This window comes from Euleptes europaea, chromosome 5 (assembly GCF_029931775.1).
Source record: "Euleptes europaea isolate rEulEur1 chromosome 5, rEulEur1.hap1, whole genome shotgun sequence".
Taxonomy (NCBI): domain Eukaryota; kingdom Metazoa; phylum Chordata; class Lepidosauria; order Squamata; family Sphaerodactylidae; genus Euleptes; species Euleptes europaea.
The window spans coordinates 81,678,717-81,703,608 of NC_079316.1; the positions used below are offsets into that span (position 1 = coordinate 81,678,717).

Consider the following 24,892-nt stretch of genomic DNA (forward strand, 5'->3'; position numbering starts at 1 on the left):
CAGATTCACTATACAATATACATAGGATTATGACTGACCTGTTCAATTTGGTCATGCTCCAATCACATCGTGTTTAATGATTGTGCACTTCTCTTTGTATGGTGACCTTTGCATCAGTTCAAGAAGTAGTAGCTAGGTTGTTGGCTAGTGTGACTTGCCAAGTACATTTGGACAGCCTGAAAAGCTGAAATGTTCTAGTGTTTGACAATGTTTACTTACTGCTGATCAATGATTGTATTGGTTGTTTTAATTATTTTTAGTGGATTTCAGTATTTGGGGAGTATTGTAAGAAACCATGGACAACTGCTCAGAAAGTTGACCTAAGAATTTTTAACTTTATGCAGTCCTTTGCTTTCAAACCAAGAGGTGCACCTTACTAGACTCAGGAAGCAAACGCACACAACTCTCCAACAATAACCTGGAAAAGTATGGCTTACAAGACAGTGGCTGTTATTAGACATCACATGTCCAATGATTTTGGATTCAACTGCAAATGTAGCTCATTTGGCAAACACTGTTCATTTGTATGAACACATGGGCATTTTCCACACAGATAGTTGGGTTGGCTTACACACTGGTAGTAGAAAGTGAAGAAACCTAATTTTATTTTATTGCTGTGGACTGTTTGCTACACTGAAATGATTTTTAACTAGTTTATATCAAATACAGACGTGTATAAAGATGCTAGGAAAAGCTAAATCAACGATAATGAATAGACTGACACCTTGAGTTTTTAAGTTTGCCAAACAGCTTCTACCAACTTTAGTACAACTCATACAAGTACAGAAACTTACCTATGACAGACATAACAAGACCTGTCTTTGTGAATTGGGCAACCTGTGCCGCCACCGATACCGTACACATACTGATTGCTTTTGGAAGAATTCTCAGCAAAATAAATTCCAGCTCCAAACATTCCACCGATGTAGGCATGTCTTTCATCAAAACCTTTATGAATAATTGCATTCACAAAAGGGGAGCCTGCAAGCACATGGAAAAACAAAACTTGTTTTTGGCATTCTTAGTACTGAATACTGTACCACACAGACTTACCACATTTATATTATTATTAATATGCGTTATTATACTTACGACGTTTTGGCACCAAGGCCTAGCCATGCCTAATAATACTGCCACATTAGGACACAGGTGAAGCTTGCCTCAGGTCTGCGTTATGTGGGTATGGCCTGCCACCAACAGGACTAGCAGCTGAGCAATACTCTGGAGTATTGGTGCTCTGCAAAACATCTCCTAGTGCTCCGTGAAGAGTTTGGAAAATAAAATGCTACTGTCATTCGGTTTAGTTGCTAGGTGAAAATTAGTGCTGTGTGACAAATTTCTCTCCTGAGAAGTGCTCCACGACTCAAAAAGTTTGGGGACCTCTGCTCTGGACTAAACCGTGGAGCAGGATGGGGGAGGAGGGGAACTGGGGGTCGGACTAGCTCACACCACTGATATCTGCTTTGAGACAAAGTAGATTTAGGGCTGACTGACATGGCAGACTGCAACTCAGTTTCCAATTATATACAATTAAATTTTAGATGGGTGTGGGTATCGCGCGATCAACCTGTGTGAACCTCTACTCTACAACAGACTCCTCCCACTTCATATATAGGAAGAAGACTGGGCAGTATGCAAAGTCCATGCCATCTAGACACAAACATAAAGTACTTACCATGAAATAACATCCTTTCATTAGCGTGATTATGATTCTCTTCAGAAACTTCTTTCCTCCTGTGAGTGTATCTTTCCCAGAGTTTTTTGTTGCACACTTTTTGTATCTAGAGCAAAAACCCACCACAAAATTAATAATTTTCTTTTGCTGTCTGACAGCAGCCATTCCAATGATAACAATCCTTTCTATAAATCAATGTTCATTTGGAACTGCATATCCACAGGCTTATACTCACTCAAATATATTTAAAATGTAATAGCTATCTGTAACTGTTTCAGACACCAGGAAAAAAAATTCCTTTCCCCACATCACCATAATAAATATCTCTATAAAACCTGTAATAATATTTCCACTCCATTTCAATCTTAGCCAGTTTGAGTCCACAGAACAGGTTCATTTTCAGGATACCTCACTGGAACCACATGATGAACAGATAAGAAGTATCTGTACCTGAAACACAATGGCCACTATACAATACAAACCTACACACTTCCAGCTACAGAGGACATTATAGGATCTAATATCTATAGCTAAGCTGACCAAAACTGCATTTATTCTCATTCCTTGCACAGGGATTCACACCTGGAAAATTTCTATCAGGCTTTATTAAACCTGCAATACTTACTCAAGAGAAGAAACAGATTAATTAATGAGGTCACAGCGATACCCAGAAGTAGCTTTAAAGATGCATGTAGAAGTAGGCACATGCTTTAGATTGGTTTAAATGGTTCCTTGTGGACTGGACTCAGAGGGTTAGTGCTGGAGATCAGCTGTCATCAGTGTGAGATTTGTTTTGTGGAGTTCCATAAGGTGCAGCCCTATTCCCCATGCTATTCAGTCTCTAAGCAAACCCCTTACGAGAAATCATTTGTGGTTTTAGGGTTGGATGTCATATTTACACAGAAAGGTCACAGATTGTACCCCTTACATTTAATTGCCTTTTGATCCCACCGTTAGAACGTCTCAGTGCCCATGTATGTATCTGACATCCAAAGATACATCATGCATCCATCCAGGCAGTGGTCTCTAATGTATCGAAAAGTATGTCACATAAATCTGTCAGATTTAACGTGGTCTAAGACTTTTTGCTGTAATGGACTAACACGTAATATCGGACCACGACACCCATTTAAACTTATCATAGCAAGGGTGTTTTTTTTCCAACAAGAGCAAGAATTCTTCACTACAAACCAATTTCTGTGTTAAAAAAAAAACACCTGAACTGATACAAGTGTTTGTATCACACATCAAATCTGAAACCATCACTTCATTATCACTACAGATGCCAAGCAGTGCTTTCAGCCAATGCTTGAAGCCTCACCACTAATCTCCTTCAAATCTTTTCTAAATTATCATTAATTCTTCTGTGCGGTATATGAGCTTTCCCCTGGCACTCAACACAGATCTCACATTCTCGTATCACCTCTTGTAATGGATGTACATTTAGCACCCCCTAGGGACGGAGTGCAAGCAATATCCACAGAAGGCGGAGGTAAAATTAAAACGGGGCAGTTGGGAGAGGAAGAGAGGAATGCCAATTCTGGGGTCGACCCAGCTTCCCTCGATGGACACTGTTTGCTCCCCTTTTGGTCCTAAAACAGTTTCTCCTCCCAGAGTGTTCCTAGTTCTCTGACAGCCCAATATGAACATAGTAAAATATGAATTGTGCAGATCAGTCTTATTACAGAGTTCTGGTTTCTTGAGCACAGAATATGCCCCTCCGTTGCTCCATGTACATTAAAAGGCAAGTGCTGTCCTTGCAACTGAATGCACAAACAATGAATTCTGGATGAGAGGATCTCAATGTTACCTTTAAAATGTTGTATCTGTTGAAAACCCCACCGGCATGCCCGCCATCTCTGTGCTCTCGAACAGTGCTCTGCATCTGAAGATTAGGGAAGACAATCTCCAATCAAAACATTAAGTTGCGTAATGGATTTAGCTCTCCAAATGCAGTTTAGCTGCAACGGATCCATACTACTACGATGAATTTTGTTATTTCTCTCTCTCTCAATCATCATGAACTGAATTCAAATAACAAGCAGTTGCACAGAGGACACTTTCAACACTGAGATCCAGTTGGGTACGCCAACTCACATTTATAATCCCCAATTCCATGTTCCTGTGGCTGGATATAAAATACCTACTACATAGCTCCTTGTGGGTAGATTCAAACAAAACATACAGATGCACTCCTTTCAGTGAATTATTTGGAGAGGTCACAATGGCTTACCCCTGCCACTATTGTGGAACAGCTTCTTCAGTCTGAGACTACCTCAAACATTATCAAATGGGGAAGAATACTGTGGTTTTAATAGTGAACAAGCTAAGGCAACAAAATGAAATCTAACGTTAAATCTGTAGTAGTAAGGCTGTTATAGGAGCCCCGTGGCGCAGAGTGGTAAGCTGCAGTACTGCAGTCCAAGCTCTGCTCACGACCTGAGTTCGGTCCCAACGGAAGTTGGTTTCAGGTAGCCGGCTCAAGGTTGACTCAGCCTTCCATCCTTCCGAGGTCAGTAAAATGAGCACCCAGCTTGCTGGGGGTAAAGGGAAGATGACTGGGGAAGGCACTGGCAAACCACCCCGTAAAAAACAAAGTCTGCCGTCAACGTCGGGATGTGACGTCACCCCATGGGTCAGGAGTGACCTGGTGCTTGCACAGGGGACCTGTACCTGTGTAAGGCTATTAATGATAGGACGTTTTGGAGAACATTGATTCATAGGATTGCCATGAGTTGGAACTGTCTTGTCAGCACTTCACAAACACACACACACACACACACACACACACACACACACACACACAGAGTCAAATCATCTGCTAGAACTATTTTTTGTAGGAGTATGAATTAAATATATACCTCTTCTTCCACTGATTGAAACTCTTTATCATCGGGAGAAAGGTCTATGAGGATAGTTCCACTACCAGAAGTATTCAAAGTCAGGTAGGGATTAAGGCCTATGAGTAAAATGTAAAACAAGAACTTCAGCTAATATTTAAGCAGCCCAATTTAAAAATTGTTGTTTTAGAAGGTATAGCACGGAAATCAAAGTGCAATGCACGACATCCAAGAATCTTGCTTCTGAGCTTCTACATTTCAAAAATGCATAAAGAAACAAAATGCTACTGGCAGTGCATTCCTGAGAGTTCGGCATTTGGGGATGGCGGGGAGAAGGTGCTGCTGCGGCGCATCCTAACACACTTCCCCAGTGCCAAAAACTCAAAAAAAGCCTTTTAAAGGCTTTTTAAATTTTAAATTGGACTTTTTGCCCCATGGAGAAAAGCGAGGCTGCGCCTGGTAAAAAGCAGGTGCAGCCTCACTCTTCTCACCGCCAGCGTATCCAGGGTGCAAGGGGACAGGAGGCTGCCTAACAGCAGCTCCTCCCCCTGGAACGCCCCAGAACGCCTCCTGGGATGCCGGCATGGGCCTTTACTCTGGCGGGACGCCGGTGGAAGGTCCTGCCAGTGTTCTGGGGCAGCGCTGCTGCGGTGGTGCCCGGGCTGCTGTGGGGCCACTAACACCGGCGTAAGTAGCCTGGGTGCCAGCACGGGGGGTCTGAACGCCGGTGCAGTGCCTTCCTGCCTCCTAAGGGCTTTTACCCTTGAGGCTCAGGAATGCACTGTTAATCTCATAGGAGGTTATATCAATTTATACAAAATGCAGTGTTCCTCAAATGACACACAGGAAGGAAAACAATAAATGAATGATCTCAAACAGGCTCCTTTGCTTTAGGGAATCTAAGAATGTAATACTCTTTAAACTCTGTAGAGTTCATGTAAAAGGGGCACGTGAAAAACAAACTTGGAGAACCAATGCTGCAGAAGAACCAAGAGCCTCTGGACATTATTAGAAATAACTTTGTGTTTAAGTGCTTTATAAAATCCCAGCTCAAATACTGCAAGGCTCTCGAGGACTATCTCCGCTGCTAGATGACAGCCTCCACTTGATAAACAGAGGGGCACTTTCTTACTTGGTTTTATGCAGCAGGCTACATTTCTTACAAAATCTTTAGTGATCCTTCCAAGAATGACTGTATGATTGCTTCCATTATACTAAGGTCCAGAGTATGAACATAACAGACGTACAGAATTGCACTGCAGGTGAGTTTAAATCAGGATTTAAATCAATGTTAACAATATTACAGGCAAACAGAACATATAAAGCAAATGACAAACAAAAGGGCATCAATACAGATAATTCCTACTTGTCTTTTCTTGATTAAATCTGAGAATGAAGAAAAGAAACCCAGTGTGCTTTGGTATTTATCCAGTAAACTGAAGCTTTCAATTAACATCGATGTTAAAAAATGTGATTATAAACCAGTTTAAACTACTCCAACATACCTTGCTGTCCTGAGATTAACCTTTCAACTCCTTTAATTATTTTGTGTCTATGCCCATAAGCATTAATTCCAATTTCCTTTAATTCTTTGTGCCCCATTTCAACCAGTACATCCAATGTTATCTAAATAGAACAACAACATATGAAGTGTAATGTATAAAAGTCAGACTGCTGTACAGATCTTGAAACGCAAAGCAAACTCACTAGGACTGCCAATTCTGGCTTGGGAAATTCCTGGGGGCAGTGCCTGGGGTGGGAACTCAGCAGGGATGGGAGGTCACATCCTGATTAAAGTCAGCTCCTCTCTTTCCTGTGAGGTCACTTCCTCTCACCAAACTCGAAACTTTAAAGGAAAGTTCCCACCTCGTATCACTTACCCCTGCCTTTTTCTTCTTACCTTGTAGGCTTGTGTATGCATGTGCTCTGCATGTCATTTTAACCCTGTGATCCTAAATATTTGCACTGGTTTATCTTGCTGTTATCTAGTTGTTTGGTTCAACTTAAAATAAATCTCAAAATCACTCTTTTCTCAGTGTTAAGGAGAAACATCCAAGCTGAAGGCCTATAGGGAGAAACCAGCCAATGAAAGTCCCATCCCTATCTCAAACCTATCTGAAACCCCATCCAGCCTCCGGCCTTTACTGTCATTATAGTTTCTTCTACTCTGTTATATCAGAGTTTCTAAGAGTTTCTAGAAGTCCTAGAGCAGTGATGGCGAACCTTTTAGAGACTGAGTGCCCAAACTGCAACCCAAAACCCACTTATATATAGCAAAGTGCCAACGTGGCAATTTAACCTGAAGAATCCCCATGAAGGAACCATGCAAAATAACAGAGGCGGGTTAGCTATGCACATGCTAATGGCTATGCAAACAGGAACAAAGAAGCAGGCGATTGGGAGGGGTGGAATTTCTCCTTTTGCTTCGAGACTGTGAATAGGCAGTATTAAATTCGCATTTTAAATAAGAGCTTTTAGCGAACATCAAAACTGACCATGCATAAATGGCCAGAGTATCTGTTGTGGGGAGGGGAAGGTGATTGAAAGCCGCTTTGATTCTTCCTTAAGTGGTAGAGAAAGTCGGCATATAAAAACCAACTCTTCTTCAAAGTGAAACTTTATATTTGTAACTGAACCATCAGGAAAAGAGGTAAATGATTGGGGGAGAGACACCTGGCAACCCTAAGGCAAATATATGAAGCAAAACCTGCTCTATATTCAGAGGGTTCCGTCTGGAAAAAAACTCTGCAGGGGGGCTTATTGTTGAGTTCTGAGGATCTGGATGGGGAAAATGCATCTGAATGGCAAATCCAATGAAAAACCTCCCATTCATAAATGGCCAATAACCCCCCATGCAGAGTTTTGAATCAAACATTGCTTTCCCCCCCCCCCCCCGGGCCCCGATCTCCTCCTTGCCGCCCGCCTTGGCACTGCCGGCCCTCGAGCGCGCATTCAAAACCCGGCCGCGTTGTGAGGGGAGTGGGAGGGTGGCGCTTTACCTCGCACACCACCTCTCTTGTGGGGGGGAGGGAAATGGGGCGGTGAGGAGAGGCTTCGTGGTCGACTTTTGGTGGGGGTGGAGCCTCCTCTGCCAGCATGCGCGGGTAAGTGGCTTGCCGCCCGGTCGCACCTGCGCCAGTCAGAGGACTTGGCTGGGGGCGTGGGGAGGAGGGCAGGATGTTTCAGCCCTCCCTCTAGTCCCGCCCCCAAGACCTTATTAGGGCTGAAACATCCTGCCCTCCTCCCCACGCCCCCAGCCAAGTCCTCTGACTGGAGCAGGCGCGACTGGGCTACAGCTGGGGTGCGGCGGCATGTCGCCGCGTCTACTGCACTCCGTCTTCTCCCGGCTGTTGGCTTGCCGGTTCCTCGCCCCGTCCCTCGGGAAGCGGGCTTGCTCTCTCTCCACCTCTTCCATTCGTCGCTGCCTCGCCCGTCTGGACTTTCGGTCCCGTCCCGAGCCACTTACCCGCGTGCCGGCAGAGAGGGCTACGCGTGCCGAGTCGGGCACGCATGCCATAGGTTTGCCAACATGGTCCTAGAGCATCTATAGCCAACTCTAGGACTTCTGGTTCTCCTTGAATCTATGGTTTATCAGAGTCTGCCCTCTAAAGCTGCCCTTTTCTCTAGGGGAATGGACCTCTATAGTCTAGAGATCAGTTGTAATTCTGGGGGAACTCTAGGCCCCAACTGGGGCGGGTGTCCTGAACACCCACTGACTCCCAAACCTCAGGATTAAATGCAGAGATGAAAAGTCCTTCAGAAGCACCAGTACATTGTAATTTTCTCAATAACACCTTTCTCAGGTCTCTTCCTGTTTGTAGGGTTTTGCCTTCATCTTTTGAAGGCCATTTTTAAAAAAATTATTCTAGTTAAGTAACAGTTTGAGATTACGAAGAATTAAGATATGTCAAAAAAGGGTCCCTCAGAAGCTTATTCAAGTATGTGGACTCTTCAATCCTGGCCCATAACTTGATGTCTGTTTACTGCACATACTGGAAAAAAAAGGTTCTACATGAAAGTACAGTTTTAACTTTGTTTGCATTAAGTGTTTTCATAAAAGCTCAGGAGTAACATGGTAAAAATGACTGGGTTGTATCCTACAACTCTGGTCCACTAACACCACAGCTTTCGCCTGGCTGAAACTCGCCTGGATAACAACATTTAAGAAACAATGCAATAAAAACGATGTATATGTTGTGGCATACCATAAACAATGCAAAAAAAGGGATTACAAATATTACAAACAATGCAGTAGGAGTAAGTAAACAAACAAAGCGCAACAAACTACTTCAACACTATTTCCTTTAGGAAACCAGCCTCTCAAAAAATGCCATTTTAGTACAACCCTATTCCTGTTAGCTGAATGGAGTTGTAAGATTCAACCAGTTGTCCTTGCTAGTATGAACTGTCCTTTACTGCAATTCTAATAGATGAACGATGGACTTCAAGGAAGTTTGTGAATGCAGCCACTCATTATCCAGAGGGTATTTCTAAATCACCACATAACCTATGACATACCCCATGAATTAGTTTGCAGTTCTGTAAGGACAGAATCTCAAAAACCATAATCCACTTTACAAAATCCTAGACATAGGTTTTCTCCCCAACCAGAGATACATATTTCTCATTTGACTTTTGTTGCTCCTGAAAATATGTAACTTGTTTGCTTAGAAGTTTCCACATCAATACAGCTTACAATAAAGCTTACTTACTTGCTCCCTTTCAAATACATCAATCAAATGATCAAGTCCAAGATTTTTCACAAATTGGTTTACGCTGAAATCTACACCTGAAACTGATAAGGAAAGCACATTTTAGCAGCATATGAACTGAAATAATGTTTTTACCATGTTCCAATCCTACTTTGGCATTATTATTAATTAGAAGCAATCCTCTCTGACTGTACCCTGAACATGTAATGTCAATCAAATTGCCCAGAAAAATATTATAGACTTGGAAGCATGGTTAGATACAGAAATGACCATTTCGATCTGTCTGTATAACTAGGGGTTGATCACACATGAAGTATATCATTCAAAGAATCATGGCTGATTGTTGAAACTATCACTACTGTATCTGAAACATGGTCAGAGACATATCCATATCTGGGATATTCCATTTTATTCAACATCACTTGATGTTGCTGCATTGAGCACTGATGAATTTTGAAGTCTCCATAGTTCATAAAGAGTCATACCCTTGTAAGAATAAGCTGATTCAGTATCAGGAGCAAAACTCACCTTCCTTTGTCTCTAAGCCAGTAGCCCCCTCGGCACCATTTGTACTAACAACCGAGAGTTCAGAAAAGCTACCAGACAAATTGTCAAGGCTACTGGCAGCTGACAGATTAGAAGGGCTGGATGGAACAGACGAAAGCGAATCTGCTGAAGACCCCATGTTTATAACCTGAGGTTTGTAACAAGATGGCAAGGTAGAAGGAGGCATGGCGGCTGCCAATAATGCACTAACATCATCTGCCTGAGGATTAAAAGAATTAATAGATAATTAAACATTCACATATGAAACGGTACAGAAGCAAGTTAAGCATTTTCCATGTATGAATGCAGAGTAATGATAACAGTATCTTTTAACAGTGCTCTCTGCTGGTTAAAAAAAGGAAATTTAAATTTAATTTAAATGTAAAGATAAAATTAAAAAAATATTTCATAAAAATGTTTTTTGATATAGTGTCACTGCTCAGCTCCAGAGATCCCTTGTACATAATCACTCCAATGCAAGAGGTGGTGCAAAGTGCAGCACAGTGGCCCAGCTTTTGGCTTTGGATGCAAAAGATCCAGGTTAAAATCTGCAGACTGCCATAAATGGTTAGGCAAGTCCTATCCCAGAGCCCTGTTGAGAGTACAAACACACACACACTTTTTTTTTTAACAGCACGCTGGAAGATTCTATGAGAGGTTGATAATCATCACGCACAGGATTCTAGGGCATCACTGAATACACGACGATTCTGTCTTAAACAGCACAATGAATAAGAAAATGTACAGAGATGCAAATAGCCAATCATATTTACTTAACAGGCAATTTAAATTAATCCTGTATACATTCCAGAAGAGCAGTCATGCTAATCTGTTCAACAGGGATGGGGTGGGAGGATCAGAGGCATCTGATTATACAGACTGCTGCTTACAAAACCTCCTGCCACAGTTGTGTTTGAAGTGCCCCAAGACTTGGCTTAAATTTAATACAGAACTATTTTAGCATAAAGTGTTGGGAAATTATAGTTCTACTTCAAAAATATGCAGTATCTCATATTGCTAGTTTCAAGTTTCTTTATTATTACAGTCCATGACCAGTATATAAATAAAGGAAGCATTAATTATCTCATATTACTATAAAAATCTATACCAAACATTATTTATTTATTTGATTTCTAGCCTGCGGCCCTCAATCCCCAGCTGAAGCTGGGCTCAGGGCGGGTTATAACAGTTTGTTACAATAAAACAGTTAAAACCTAACATTTCTTAATCAAATTATTAAAACAATAAAAATAATTTAATCTAAGTACAAAGATGGCACCCAATCCTCAGAGCGGTTGCTGGGGAATGCAACAACTTAAGGACCCACACCATCAGACCAAAGGTGTGGGGGAGACAGGGAGGCCTGCACTGATGACAACCTGCGACTGCCCTCAATCATAGGCCTGGTGGAATAACTCCGCTTACGAGCCCTGTGGAACCTTTTAGGGTCCCACAGGGCCCTGATGTGGAATTCCACCAGGGAACACCAGGAAGGGAATTCCACCAGGCCGGGGTCTTTTTTACCTTGGCCCTTGTCAAGGATAGCTGCACACTCTTAGGGCCGGGGACCACCAACAAGCTGGTATTAATAGAATGCAATGTTCTTGAAGGGGTATACCAGGGGATCTTTATTTAGTTCTTAATGTCAATAAATTGGTTTAAATTAGTACTGCATTAACCTGCAACCTGCCATATCAAATGTAGCCCACCCAGCATGTGTTTTGGCCTGACAGCTGCCTAACCACCTCCGTTTTTGCAGTCAGATGCAGACAGCAAAAGAGGTTTATCAAGCTCCTGCTGGCTTGCCAAACATAACTGGGTATGCGGAATGCAACTCTGTGAGTTAAAAGCTCCATCAAAAAGACTGTTTTAGAGATGTCATTTCAGTAGCCCCAAGCAATACGATAATAAATGAACTCACATTCCACAGCAGTTTTTTTCCCTCTCTGAAAATTGTATTTCCAAAAGCAGACTAAATTCCTTGTGTCATTCTTCAATATCATCTGAGGAACGTCTAATTTTGTTTCAGATGGTAACCCAACAGAATAACGCAAAGCTTTTAAACTCCCAAATCTGATGCCCTGAGTCAGCAACCAGCAACTAAAGCTTAGTACAAACTTCTAAAATAAAAATCCCATAACTTACGGTGACTAGGTCTAATGGCGTTTGTCCTTCCTGGTTTTTCAGAGTAGGATCAGCGCCATGTGCCAACAATAAGGCACAAAGCTGTGTCCTTCCTTTCTGGGCTGCTTCGTGCAAAGGTGTGAAAGCCCATTTGTCCGTAGCATTTACACACGCATTATACTTTATAAGTAAAGCTGCTACGTCTACATGCTGCAAAATAAAATAAATTTATGTTGTGCAATCCTCAGAAGAAAATACCCCTCTAATCTTCCTTTTGGATTTCCCAAGGAAGCGAATGTTGCAGAAATACATTCCATTGACACAAAGAAGGCAGTGTGGTACAGTAAGTCAGTCGACTCCTTCATGGCATATGTCTCTCACCCTAATTGATCGTGACTGGAAGTTGTGACTTGTGCAGAGAGATCCTCAAGCCAGCGTGGTGTAGTGGTTAAGAGTGGTGGTTTGGAGAGGTGGACTCTAATCTGGAGAACCGGGTTTGATCCCCCACTCCTCCACACGAGCGCCGGATGCTAATCTGGTGAACCGGGTTGGTTTCCCCACTCCTACACATGAAGCCAATTGGGTGACCTTGGGCTAGTAACAGCTCTCTTGGAGCTCTCTCAGCCCCACCTACCTCACAGGGTGTCTGTTGTGGGGAGGGTAAGGGAAGGTGGTTGTAAGCCGGTTTGATTCTTCCTTAAGTGGTAGAGAAAGTCAGCATATAAAACCAACTCTTTTTCTTCATCATCCTCTCTTAGAATAAATTCCCAATGCTTATTTGAATAGCTGTTCGTAACTACAACTTCTTACATGCAGTTTTTTTTTAATTCTAGCATTATTCTTCTATCCCTGTGGGACAAAGAGTGGTTGAAGAAGGCTGTGGATCATTGGCAGAACATCTGCTTTGCATGCAGAAACTCCCAGGTTGAGCCCACATTTTAAAGGCGCTCTAGTTGAAAGGATGAAGCAAGCAAGTGATGTGAAAGACCTGGAAAGCTGAGGCCAGTATGAGTGGACAACATGGACCCTGATAGACCAATGGTCTGACTCAGTATCAGGCAGCATTTATATGTTCCAGCCACATAGCTTCCACACACACACACCCTAGACCAAACAAGTCAATAGTCAGACAGCTGCAACTTCTCTCTCAAATGTTAAGGATAAGCAACTACAGCAAAAGCATCACAGGCAAAGGACTAAGAACCTTTTTTAAAGAAAGGCAGATGAATCCCATCCTTCCCAATGGAACCTGTGAAATTCAAGGTGGATGCTGGCAGGCATTTAGGGATGCAATTCTTTTCAGAGAGATCAGAGGGTAGTGAGACGTCAACGAACTCTAACATTATTTTCAGAGGTGCCAAAAGCAGATTGCAATGCTATATTATTTTTTACTAGAGTTAGAAATCAGCAGGCTCAATAATAATGAATGGAAGACGGACAAGCTATTAGAGAGGAATTCTACACCCCAGAGAATAACAACCAACAATACCTTCACCATCTTATTTATTTATAGTCTGCCTTTCTCACTGGGACTCAAAGCAGATTACACAGATTAAGGCAATACAATCAACAGGATGGGGTATTCAAAAACAATGCGATAGGATTAGCGTTGTGGAACCAACACGAAATCTAAAATCTTGATGAAACACTGTCTTCTAGCATGTCAAAACCCATGACATCATCAAAGCAAAAATCCTTAAAGATGCTACGTAACATATAGTTTTGTAGTTAACATAGTTATGGGTCCTGAAGGGCAGTATAGAAACACAATTTTCAAACAGCAACATCTCACATAAACTGATTTTGAACTTGAAGGAACTGTATAACTTTATTATCTGGCATATGGGTGCAGGGGGTGTCTGTTGTTGAAAGAGGAAAACCCAACAGCAAAGTTTCATTAAATGTCTTCCCATCTACACCCAAGATTGCAACCTATGTGTGTGCGTGTAAAATGCCATCAAGTTGCAGCCGACTTACAGCAACCTTACTGGGTTTTCAAGGCAAGAGACTAACAGGGGTGGTTTGCCATTGCCTTCCTCTGCGTAGCGACCCTGTACTTTCTTGGTGGTCTCCCATCCAAGTACTAGCCAGGACCCACCATGCTTAGCTTCTGAGATCTGATGAGATCAGGCTAGCCTGGGCCATCCAGGTCAGGGCGCAATCTATATACACTTGGGAATATGTCCCGTTTACCTCAGTGGACATAAGCTAGGGAAACCCAGCCCAGGTTGCCTACTTTTAAGTGGCTCAAGATGCAGTTCTGCCCCACATCTTCTTAAATAATATTTATCTCTTTTTGCTTAGGTAATCCCTATAAATCCATTCAGTAACTCTTACAACCTTCCTGTAAACAAGGCCAACATTGGCTTGTCCTTATGACTTAACCCAGAACTACTTGACACTGAGATAGCATCTCATCTAAAGCCACCTAGCGAGTTCAAGGCTCAGCTGAAACTTGAGTTGGCAACCTTGGTCTCATATACTTCATGATTTTAGATCCTAGCTCCCTCTCTATGTAATCCTTTGTATGTATTTCATCAGAATATGAAGCTTATAACGCCAGGGCTCTTTGTCAACATTTTAAGCGCAGCATGGTCTTGGCAGTGACCTAGCATGATGATTAGAGCAGGAAAAAAATCCAGTAGGGTTTTGCAGGGATTAGTGCACAGAGTCAACATACAACTGAGAGTACTTGTTTTGCAAATAGCATATCTTAGGAGTTCCAACCAACTGAATCAGACATTACACAAGCAGAGTTAATTGCCACGCAGAATAAATAACAGTTCTATAATAAGGGAAATGCCATTGAAGGATCAGATACAACTCCTTGAAAGCTGGCATCTACCACAAAGCAGCACAGGCAGGTGAGCCTTCCAGTGTGGGCATACCCTCTCCTCTCATACATGGCACTGCCATAAGTTAATCCATTATCAAGCCACAATGTGGACCTCAAGAAATAATTCCTTTGATAACACAATGTTCTACTCCACTGACAACTCAGGAGCATGCTTGGGTTGTACTCTTCCTCCAACATGGGACTGGTGTCAGGAACAGATGCAACTGTATTCAGGAAGGAGTACAGAAGCCAATCACTGACAAAAATCCTTGCAAGAGCTGGAATCCCCAACAATGAAACATCCAAATCAGTATTAAACAATGGAAACAACAGAAGACATTTCTAACAGTTTTCTACTGTAATAATTGGAAAAGCCTGTACCTGAGATGAGATGGAGTAGAGAGGCTCTCAAAACTATTCCCCTCATCATGAGGAAAAGAAAACTAATCACATATGTATTTAATATGAGATCTCTCTCATCCTGGAAGACAAATCATCTTTCTACCGGGGTTAATCTTGCAGCATGAACAAGATCCTGAGTTAAATCAATGATCACTCATGGCTTCCTGTGGCAAACGGAAAAGAAGCAGGATGCACATTCCTGTTCCCTCCCATGCATAACTTGGGGAGGGGACACAGCCCAAGGATCAAAAATATGCCACGACAGATTAAAAAACCAGACCACAAAACACATCTTCTAAGTTATCTCAACACCACCTGAATGGCTACCTGCAAGTAGCCTTATGTTCTTATATACCGAACATTCTAATTTTGACAGCTAAATCCATCTGCGTGCAAGAAATGAAACTAATTATGAAATATAATGGAGATCTTTTAAAATGGTTGAAGGTGTACATATAATTCTACATATTTTGAGAGTTTCCATAGATTTTAAGCTACTTACCCCATAGGATGCGGCATTGTGTAGTGGAATTAGACCCCCTTTGTCCTGTGCATTAACATCAGCTCCATGTTGTAAGAGGTATTCTGCAATCTCTAAATTGTTGTAGCCAGCTTGCAGAAAACAGGACAAAAATAAAAATCAGCTAAAAAGAATTACCAGGACTAAAAGCTACCATCCACTTTTCCTCAGCCTTTTATAAACAAAGAGTTCTCTGCCTCTCACCCATTTTTAAAAACTACAGATTACCATAGTTTATTTAGAACATTTGTATGCTGCTTTTCCATAAAACTTAGGGTCCCCAAAAGGACAATCAAAACATTAAAACAGCATTTAAAATAACTATATATAGATAACTATATATAAAATGTTTAAAACAATTTAAGAAAACAGAAACACACGAACAAGGCGGAGGACCAATGAGCGTTAGTAAGGGAATGCCAAACCAAACAAAAGCATTTTCATCAAGCTGGAAGATAAATTTCCCTGGGGATGCGTTTCCAGAGTTTTGGAGCCATGACCAAAAAGGCCATTTCTTGGGCTGCCACCCATCTAGCCTTGGGGGGCGGGGGGGGGGACCCAAAGCAGTCCCTCTGAAGAATTTTCTAACAGTTAGAGCGGTTCCTCAGTGAAACAGGCTTCCTCGGGAGGTGGTAAGCTCTCCTTCCCTGGAGGTTTTTAAGAAGAGGTTAGATGGCCACCTGTCAGCAATGCTGATTCTATAACCTTAGGCAGATGATGAGAGGGAGGGCATCTTGGCCATCTTCTGGGCATGTAGTAGGGGTCACTGGGGTGTGTGTGGGGGAGGTTGTTGAGAATTTCCTGCATTGTGCAGGGGGTTGGACTAGATGACCCTGGTGGTCCCTTCCAACTCTATGATTCTATGATGACTGGAGTGGTTGGTTAGTTTCACATGGGAGCAGTTCTAATTGTATGCCAAAAGCCAGAACTTCCCTGAGGACAAGGGGCCATAATTCAATCAGAAAATAACGCTTTGCATGCATCTTCAGCGGAATAGATTTCAGATTAGCAGTGCTGAGAAAGACGTCTGAAAGGCGTCTTGAGGCACCTTAAAAGCTGCGATGGCCCAAAGGTCTCACCAGGTAACACAGTTTCATACAGGCTGGGAATATACATGGCACTTAAGCAAGACTGGGATATTCACGCAACAGGCCATGATTAGGCTCTTCCAAACATGATTACTTTTCTAATCCCTGTACGATGACTTAACAAGTGCATCACAGTCCAAATATATGAACCAGAAGCGGTAGCCATTTGAGTCTAAAACGTTTTAAACAACAAAAATGTTTCTAATAAATTTATGACCAAATCAGTACGCTATTATGACACCTGAATACACCAACCTGCTAAGTGTAGAGGAGTTGAATGTCGCCCTTGCGTGTCTCGACAATTTACATTATCAGGGGAACACAATTTCTTCACCCGAGCCAAACAACCCTTCTTTGCGGCATCTAGCAAAGCCGCATCTCCTCGAAGGAGATCCTGAATGTCTGCGTCACCATCTTTGACCAGGTCCAAGGCAGTATTACCATCTCTGTTTTTCTTTGTGGGGTCAGCCCCATGCTATTGTTCCATTTAAAAACAAACAAAAACAAAACAGAAACATATATATTGGGTTCCATAAAACAAGAAAAAAATGCAAAATAGAAAAACACATGTACAACATGGATACCTGTCAATCTATTGGTGATGTCAGTTTCTATTTATATATTTGACACATTCTAAGGACTAATAGGGACCAGTTTTAAATGAATATTTAAAAAACCTCTAAGGCATAAACAAGAACACAAACTGAGCTGAAACATACCACACTTTTCTGCTTCACATGCAACATACCTGCAGCAGAAGTTTACAAATCTCATATTTCCCTTTCGCAGCAGCTTCGTGCAAAGGAGTGAACTTCCACAGATCCGCCACATTCACAACTGCACCATGTTTAACAAGTAGTTCAGCCACTTCATAGTGCCCGTAAGAACAGGCATTATGCAAAGGGACAAGGCCTCTGAAAAGATTGCAGAAACATCTGTGTCAAACCGCTAGCAGGAAATCTTTTTCCTGGCAAACATGTTCAATAAGTTACAGAAAATACTGAAATGCAATCACAAACAAAATCTTCCTAAATTTCTAAGGTCCTCCCCACCCCAGTTCAGCAGCCCTCTGAGGTCTCTGATGCAAAGTCCCTTTCAATCAAGCAGTGAGACTGATTAAGATTTGAGTCACATCCTTTTGAGTTGTGACCCTATCAAACATAACCTAGCTTTGTAGACCTAGTAAAAAGGTAAAGGTCCCCTGTGCAAGCACCCGGTCATTCCTGACCCATGGGGTGACGTCACATCCTGACGTTTCCTAGGCAGACTGTGTTTACGGGGTGGTTTGCCAATGCCTTCCCCAGTCATCAGTACAGACAGTAAAAAAAACCCCATTTTTTTAAAAACTGCTTTTAAAGAGTAGCTGATAAGGGGTTCACTGTATTGTTTCGAGGATGCAAGTCTCCATGGGACATAATGCAGCCTGCTGTAAACACTTTGAATAGGGGCTGTCTGGTGGGTGGGGAGAGCTCAGGGGTCTACTAAATTTTTTTGGGGGGGAAAAGGGAGTCCTCAGGTTCCTAATGTTTGAGAATCGCGGACTTATATCACATATTTTTGAAATAATGCAGTCATCAAAAGTCACACAATGTAATTTCTGGCACTAGTATCAGCTGGAAGATCCAACTGTGCTAACTGCAACTATACAGTAACATAATGGAGTGGGCAGGGAGTGGATGGAGTGACCTCAGGGAGGAAGAAGACACTTAAATTCTCTTTTTGAGACTGCCCAAGGCTAATGCATACATAAACACACACACTAGCTAAAGAATGTGTTGAAGGGTGGATCTGCACTCAATTTTTCACCAATAGTAAGGGACCAGGTAAGGAACCTTCCCCTTTGCCCTCCAACAGTTTCTGGCAATCTTCATTGTCAACTTGTGGTCATAAGAATATAAGACCTCAGTCACACAGAGCTATATGCTCACTCAACTATGAATCTCAGATGACTAGCAATACGTCAGCCAGCAAAATTCAAGTCTTCCATTCCTACCACAGGTATACATGAAGCGGCCTTACACTGAATCAGACGCTTGGTCCATCGTAATCAGTATTGTATACTCAGACCAGCAGTGGCTCTCCAGGGTCTCAAGTCGAGGTCTTTCACATCACCTACTTGCCTAGTCTCCTTAACTGGAGATGCCGGGGATTGAACCTGGGACCTTCTGCATGCCAAGCAGATGCTCTGCCACTGAGCCATGGCCCCTCCCCTAAGACACCTGCAAATCCTAAAAATCACATATTGGCATGTTTACCCTTTGTCTTTTGCGTGAACATCGGCACCATGCTGCAGAAGGTATTCAACCACAGACACTCTATTATATCCTGCTGCAAAGTGAAGGGGTGTGGATTGACGTCCTTCAATGTCCCGGCAATTCACACTCTGTATTGTACATAATTTCTGCAAAACATAGTTAAGAGGTATATTGTTGGTATCCAAAGCAAAAAGAACCACAAACCATTGCTTTTCTGAGTAAAGAGATTAATTACTACAACAGTTTCTTCCGGACTCTCAGTTTACTTTGCGTAAGAATTCTCAACAGGAATGGCTGCCTCCCAATAACAGATTCTGAGTATTACTAGAGTAAGCATTTTTATTGGGTGGGAATGGAAGTGCCATTTTGGACTTTTCACCTCAGATGCCAATGCCTTGGTTCACCCCTAAATTTAGTACTTTATTTTTAGCAGCTGGTATGTAACCATAAAAGGCCACCACCATTTCCAACTGCTTCTCTTTTAAAAATACATCTTTATCGAGATGACTCTCTCTTCAAACCTTAGGATAATTTCTCCCTCAGCATTTTTCTAAAGACTAAGTAATGAAGAACAGGCAACTCCTTGCGCTAACTGGTATTCCAAATGTAATTTTCAGCTAGTCTCTGTAATTATCCTAATGTTGTTTGGGGCAGTCCTAGACTGGGAATCCTAAATCTTGTTTCCACTTGTGCAGCACTCTTTTCTATTGTGGAGGCAACGCTTTGGTGTTTGGGCACTTCCATTCACACGAGAACAATTTCTTTTCATGAGCCGAAAAGTGCCTCATACTAGAGGAACGTGGTATGCAGCAGAGAATCGCCTCTGCGACAAGTGAAGAGGAGCAAGAAGAAAGAAGGCTAAGGACCCAACCTCTAAATTCCTAGACTCCCTTTCAGAGGAGAAAGATCTAATTTTTTAGATGCTGATATACTGAAAATGAAACACAACTATTAGTTTTTAAATACATTCTGTACTCCTAAGATTATACAGCTATCCTCTTTGCAACAGACACCAATGTTTCTCTTTACACACATATATAATCCATATCTCCAGGGGAGGGGTTGTGGCTCAGTGGTAGAGCCTCTGCTTTGCATGCAGAAGGTCCCAGGTTCAATCCCCGGCATCTCCAGTTAAAGGGACTAGGCAAGCAGGTGATGTGAAAGACCTCTACCTGAGACCCTGGAGAGCTGCTGCCGGTCTTAGACAATACTGACTTTGATGGACCAAGGGTCTGATTCAGTATAAGGCAGCTTCATACAATATTCTTTGCTTTAAACTAGCTCTCAGGAAGCCAGTAACCATTTTGAACACTACAGCCATTTTCCATCAGTGGAGAAAAGCCCCCTGACTGGCCAGGGCGGCTCAAACACTTTGCTGCCACAAATGCCTTCCACTCTGGTAACTCCCCACCCCACCAGCAATATAAGTCTGGTCAGACAGACTGTCTTGGAGCAGGCAACACAGCACAGGGGATACTCACCTCCATCCTGCTGTGAGCAATGCAGGCTTGCCTCTGCAGCTAGCTTTGGGAACCAGGTGGGATGGCATGGGTGTGGGCTGCAGCCCACCTTGGAGCCCAGGCAGGATAGCAGCAGTAGAACCACAGGTACAAGAAGAATAAGACCTTTTCCAATGCCACCCCCAGCAATCTGGTGCCACAAATACCAGCATGGATCACTTGAGCACCCAGCTGGCCCTGCTGACTGGGATAGTCCTCCCACATACTATGAAGACAGGACTACTGCTCAACATAGGGTTGCCAGCTGAGCTGGAAATTCCTGGAGATGTGGGGGTGGATCCTGGGAAGGGCAGGGGAGGGACCTCAGCAGGGTATAATTCCATAGAGTCCACCCTCCAAAGCAGCAGTTTTCTCCAGGGGAACTGACCTCTGCTGTCTGGAGATAAGCTGTAACTCCATGAGATCTCCAGGCCTTACCTGAAGGTTGGTAACCTTCAACATCAAGTGACATTTCTTGATATTGTTTAGATGATAAACAGAAGCTAAAAGTACACAACAGCATGAATGTGGGCAAAAAAAAAGCCTATTTTAGTGTGCATATCAATTCATGCCCAAATTTCCCAGAGACAGGCAAAGGTCTTCCACAGATTTGCTCAGTTATTTGTGGTACTATGATAGGAGTCTCATCTCTGTTTTACATACCGTGTTATATCTTTGTACCCTTTTTGTATTCTGGCATAAATGAAATTTCAGCAGGTGACTAATCCAGCAGTTTAGATAACCAGCTGCCTCACGGATGAAAAAAATAATCAAATTTTCCAAACTCAGAACATGCCTAGAAATTATGGTGTTTGAATTTACTGCACATCAATTAATATGCACTGCATTATTTTCATTATTCATCTCTAAAAAGACTTAGGAACAAACTACCTAGAATGAGCCTATAGAGTTAGTTACAGATGTTAGTCTCTTCCAGTCCTAGAAAATACATTGCAGCCATAAACTTACTTTTACTATGTCTACATCTCCTGCCTTTGCAGCTTCCAACAACTGTCGATCGGCTTCTGAATTGCCTAAAGGAACACCTTCTGTAAAGGAAATAAAAACAACTAGTTCATGCATAAACTTGTGTAACAACAAATTCAGTAATTAACACAAATCCTTAGAAGAAATACATGTTTGGCTCTTATACCAAATACAAATGTTAGCTATCCCAGGCTAACGGTTGTATTTACAATGAACCAAATCAACCCTAGCCACAACTCAGCATTTCAGTTATCTCTGCAGAGAGACAGGCTCACATTCTCGCTAGTTTCAGCTTATCTTACAGAACAGTTATTAATACTGGAATTTATAGTCTTAATTCTCTATTAGCCCACAATAGAATATTCTTGACTCAAATGAAAGACAACACTCTAAGCAATGTTATTTCCTAGAATAAACTTCCACAGCAGTCTGAATGTTGCCACAGGATTACCACCAGCTGAATGCCCAGGTAATGAGAAAACCAGCAACTGAAACACACATAGTTTCATTCGCAGATACAGACAGAACCTTAATAGGTAGGATGACTCTAAGAAAGGGACAGGGAATTATGTTTTGGAAAACACATCAGAGAAAACAGGCTGCCAGCCCCACCCCTCAAAATGACTACCTGTTGCCCTGGCTCCCATCCTGATTAATAAAGCAAACCATCTTGAACCAATTCGAAGGAATCAGGAAGCTACTGCTTCTGTTTACAGGCTCCTTCAAAACTTTCGTCGGGGCGTGAGTTGTGGATAAATCAAGCATTCAGACCATTTCCTTGGAACATAATTTACATTTGCTAAATAATCAAACTCAATTATCCTCTTTATCAGTGACACTTTTTAAGGGTGCTGTTGCAGACAAGTTATCATAAAAAGGAAGGGAAGCTGAATGCAAAACAAGCACCTTGTGTATTACCTTGTAATAACTGTTGAACACTCTCGTTTCCCATTTGAGAGGCTGTAAATCCCTGCAGCGACACAATTGATGGATCACAACCAGAGCTCAACAACAGCCTGCAGGTCTGCAGATGCCCACAATGTGCTGCTCTATGCAGAGAAGTCTGGCCAAGATTATCCAACGCGTTGACCTAGAGAGATTCACAGAATTCTGCGGTTGCATAAAAACTTGGGGACTTTGTCTAAAGAACAATTTTTAATTGCAATCTGTCGCACAACACAATAAAGTTGACTGTTTTTTGATGGAAAATGAAGAGTTTCCGCTCCCTCAATCCCTTTCTGATTAAAGAAAGAACAGGTAAGCTAACAGAACTCCCGAAAATACTCTTCAAAGTTTCCCAAGAACCTTCCCCAGGCTGTACACAGCAGCTAGAATACGACAGAGTAGTAGTCAAAAAGGTACATGTTGGACGGTTACACCAGAAAATAAATTATAAAAGTAGTATGAGGGATTTTTGCAATACATATGAAAGCCTGCCTAATTATATGCAAAGCAATTCATACCTTTGCTTCATGTTTCACAAGAATTTCCACAACATCATTATGAGCTTTTTCTGATGCCACATGGAGGGCTGTCAGGAAGCTTAAAGAGAGAGAGAGAGAAATTATGGCACTTTCCATTTGAGCATTCTGCACTTGTTGATTATTCATGTGTAAGTTAACTCACTCTTTTGTCTTTTCACTGATGTTGGCTCCTTTTCTTAGAAGCAGCTCACATACTTGCTTTCTTTTAGGATATGGAGACGCAGCAGCACAATGCTATTTAAATAAGAAATAATTTCATTACTTGCCGATCATCTTGCAAGGAAAACATCAACAGGCACCAGAACTTTTGAGAATTCTATAAATGCATCTATACCTCAGCAATATTCTCAGCAATAAGAGCGCATTCCTTAGGTAGAGGGCCAAATCACCTTAGGAGGCGATGTGACCCCAATACGGGTGTCCGTGCCACTCGCGCCAACCCCCATGGAGGGCCGCGGCCGCACGGCTCTCGGACGCTGGCTCGGCCTCCTGCCGCCATCCTACTGGCGCAAGTCTTCACACCAGACTCCTGGAAGGCATTGCCAGGGTGTTCTGGGGGCGGATCTGCTGGTATGCAGCTTCCTAACCCCTTTCAGCCCAGGAATGCCCCCTTTTGTAACAGCGGCGCTGCACCAGCTTTTTGTTGGCGCAGCATCGCTGTTCTCTATGGGGATTTCCCCTTTTTAAAATTTTTGGGGATAAATGCCCCCTTTCCCCCTGCAGCGGCTGCAAAACCTCTGTGGAGGTGCGGTGGCAGCCCCATGGCCACACCATCCCTGGCCGCTGCAGGTTTCAGGAACGGGCTGTAAGAGGACTAGAATTATTGATAAAATCCTAACAATTATAATTGTACACTTTATTTTATTTTAAGTTCAAATACTGTCAGGTTCTTTGACCTAATTTCAACAGTAATCCATTTCAATGTAAAACTCTCCTCTCAGCACATGCACAATTTTTAATGTTTCACTTGCAAACTTGATCTAGCGCACCAAAAATTATAATGCTGAAAACAGGAATATATATATATATATGTGTGTGTGTGTGTAGTGTATGTGTGTATATGTATATATGTGTGTGTGTGTGTAGTGTATGTGTGTATATATATGTGTGTGTGTGTGCGCGCGCGCGTGTGCACGCGAATATATATATATATTGTATATATATACAAAATATTAAAATAACCTGTGTAGCTACAGAGGTAATTTAAAAGAGAAAATATAAATTTAAAACCCATATAATTCTGATGCTACTCTAACCGCTTAACTTAGTCATAACAAAACTCTTGAGCCCTACAAACTACATGCTCGTATTACCAAGGCAGTTTCATGAGTTTGGGGATGCTTGAAGTTTATAATCTCGAGAGAGAGGTGTTTTTTCACGCGAGCTACATCAGATTCCCTTGCAGCCTGTAGTAGTGAGTGTCCTTTGAATTCATCTGAAAGAGAAAATAGGTTTTATGGCATACATATCTCAAATATTGTCACGAGAATATTTTGCTTCTGCTCAAGTGGTATTCTTTTCAACCCACTGAAAAAAGCTCTTCAACAAGCAACCTCAGTTTTCTACCAACGTGCATTTCACATGGTGCATACTTGAAAACACAATTCTCCCATTTTCAAACAAGCCAGCAGATGTGTGTTTACCAGACCCTGTACCTACTTAAAAAAAAAAAGAACATTTAGATTTTCTTGAAAGAGGACATTATGGCTTAAACTTCTTAACTATACTAGAAGATTTTTAAAAATCATTATGTCCTCCTTCAGAGTAACCTTGCTAAAACACTAACAGGCCATTCCTGAGCAAAGGGGCGCCCGGGGATGGTGTGGCTGAAGCGCTACCGTGGCACCTCCAAAGAGATTTGGAGGCTGTCACAAGCAGGAAAAAGGGCCATTTAACACTAAAAAATAAAAATTGTGTGTGTGTG

General features: G+C 42.2%; 1 protein-coding gene and 1 non-coding gene across 2 annotated transcripts in view; one reads left to right on the forward strand and one right to left on the reverse strand.

Moving 5' to 3' along the window:
- The window catches only part of TNKS2 (tankyrase 2), a 40,423-nt gene that overhangs the window by 1,056 nt on the left and 14,475 nt on the right, over positions 1 to 24,892 (reverse strand). Inside the window, exons 9-25 of the mRNA XM_056849533.1 lie at positions 24,282 to 24,403; positions 23,111 to 23,202; positions 22,948 to 23,026; positions 22,403 to 22,574; positions 21,467 to 21,546; positions 18,999 to 19,144; positions 17,492 to 17,657; positions 16,999 to 17,218; positions 15,638 to 15,747; positions 11,919 to 12,107; positions 9,756 to 9,993; positions 9,228 to 9,310; positions 6,021 to 6,141; positions 4,537 to 4,634; positions 3,486 to 3,560; positions 1,676 to 1,781; positions 795 to 981 (exon numbers count right to left, since the gene is read on the reverse strand). Of these exons, the coding sequence (XP_056705511.1) occupies positions 795 to 981; positions 1,676 to 1,781; positions 3,486 to 3,560; positions 4,537 to 4,634; positions 6,021 to 6,141; positions 9,228 to 9,310; positions 9,756 to 9,993; positions 11,919 to 12,107; positions 15,638 to 15,747; positions 16,999 to 17,218; positions 17,492 to 17,657; positions 18,999 to 19,144; positions 21,467 to 21,546; positions 22,403 to 22,574; positions 22,948 to 23,026; positions 23,111 to 23,202; positions 24,282 to 24,403 (2,284 nt within the window). The remainder of the gene's footprint in view (positions 1 to 794; positions 982 to 1,675; positions 1,782 to 3,485; positions 3,561 to 4,536; positions 4,635 to 6,020; positions 6,142 to 9,227; positions 9,311 to 9,755; positions 9,994 to 11,918; positions 12,108 to 15,637; positions 15,748 to 16,998; positions 17,219 to 17,491; positions 17,658 to 18,998; positions 19,145 to 21,466; positions 21,547 to 22,402; positions 22,575 to 22,947; positions 23,027 to 23,110; positions 23,203 to 24,281; positions 24,404 to 24,892) is intronic.
- TRNAA-UGC (transfer RNA alanine (anticodon UGC)) lies at positions 20,057 to 20,128 on the forward strand. Its single transcript has one exon. It is a non-coding gene; the product is annotated as a tRNA-Ala (tRNA).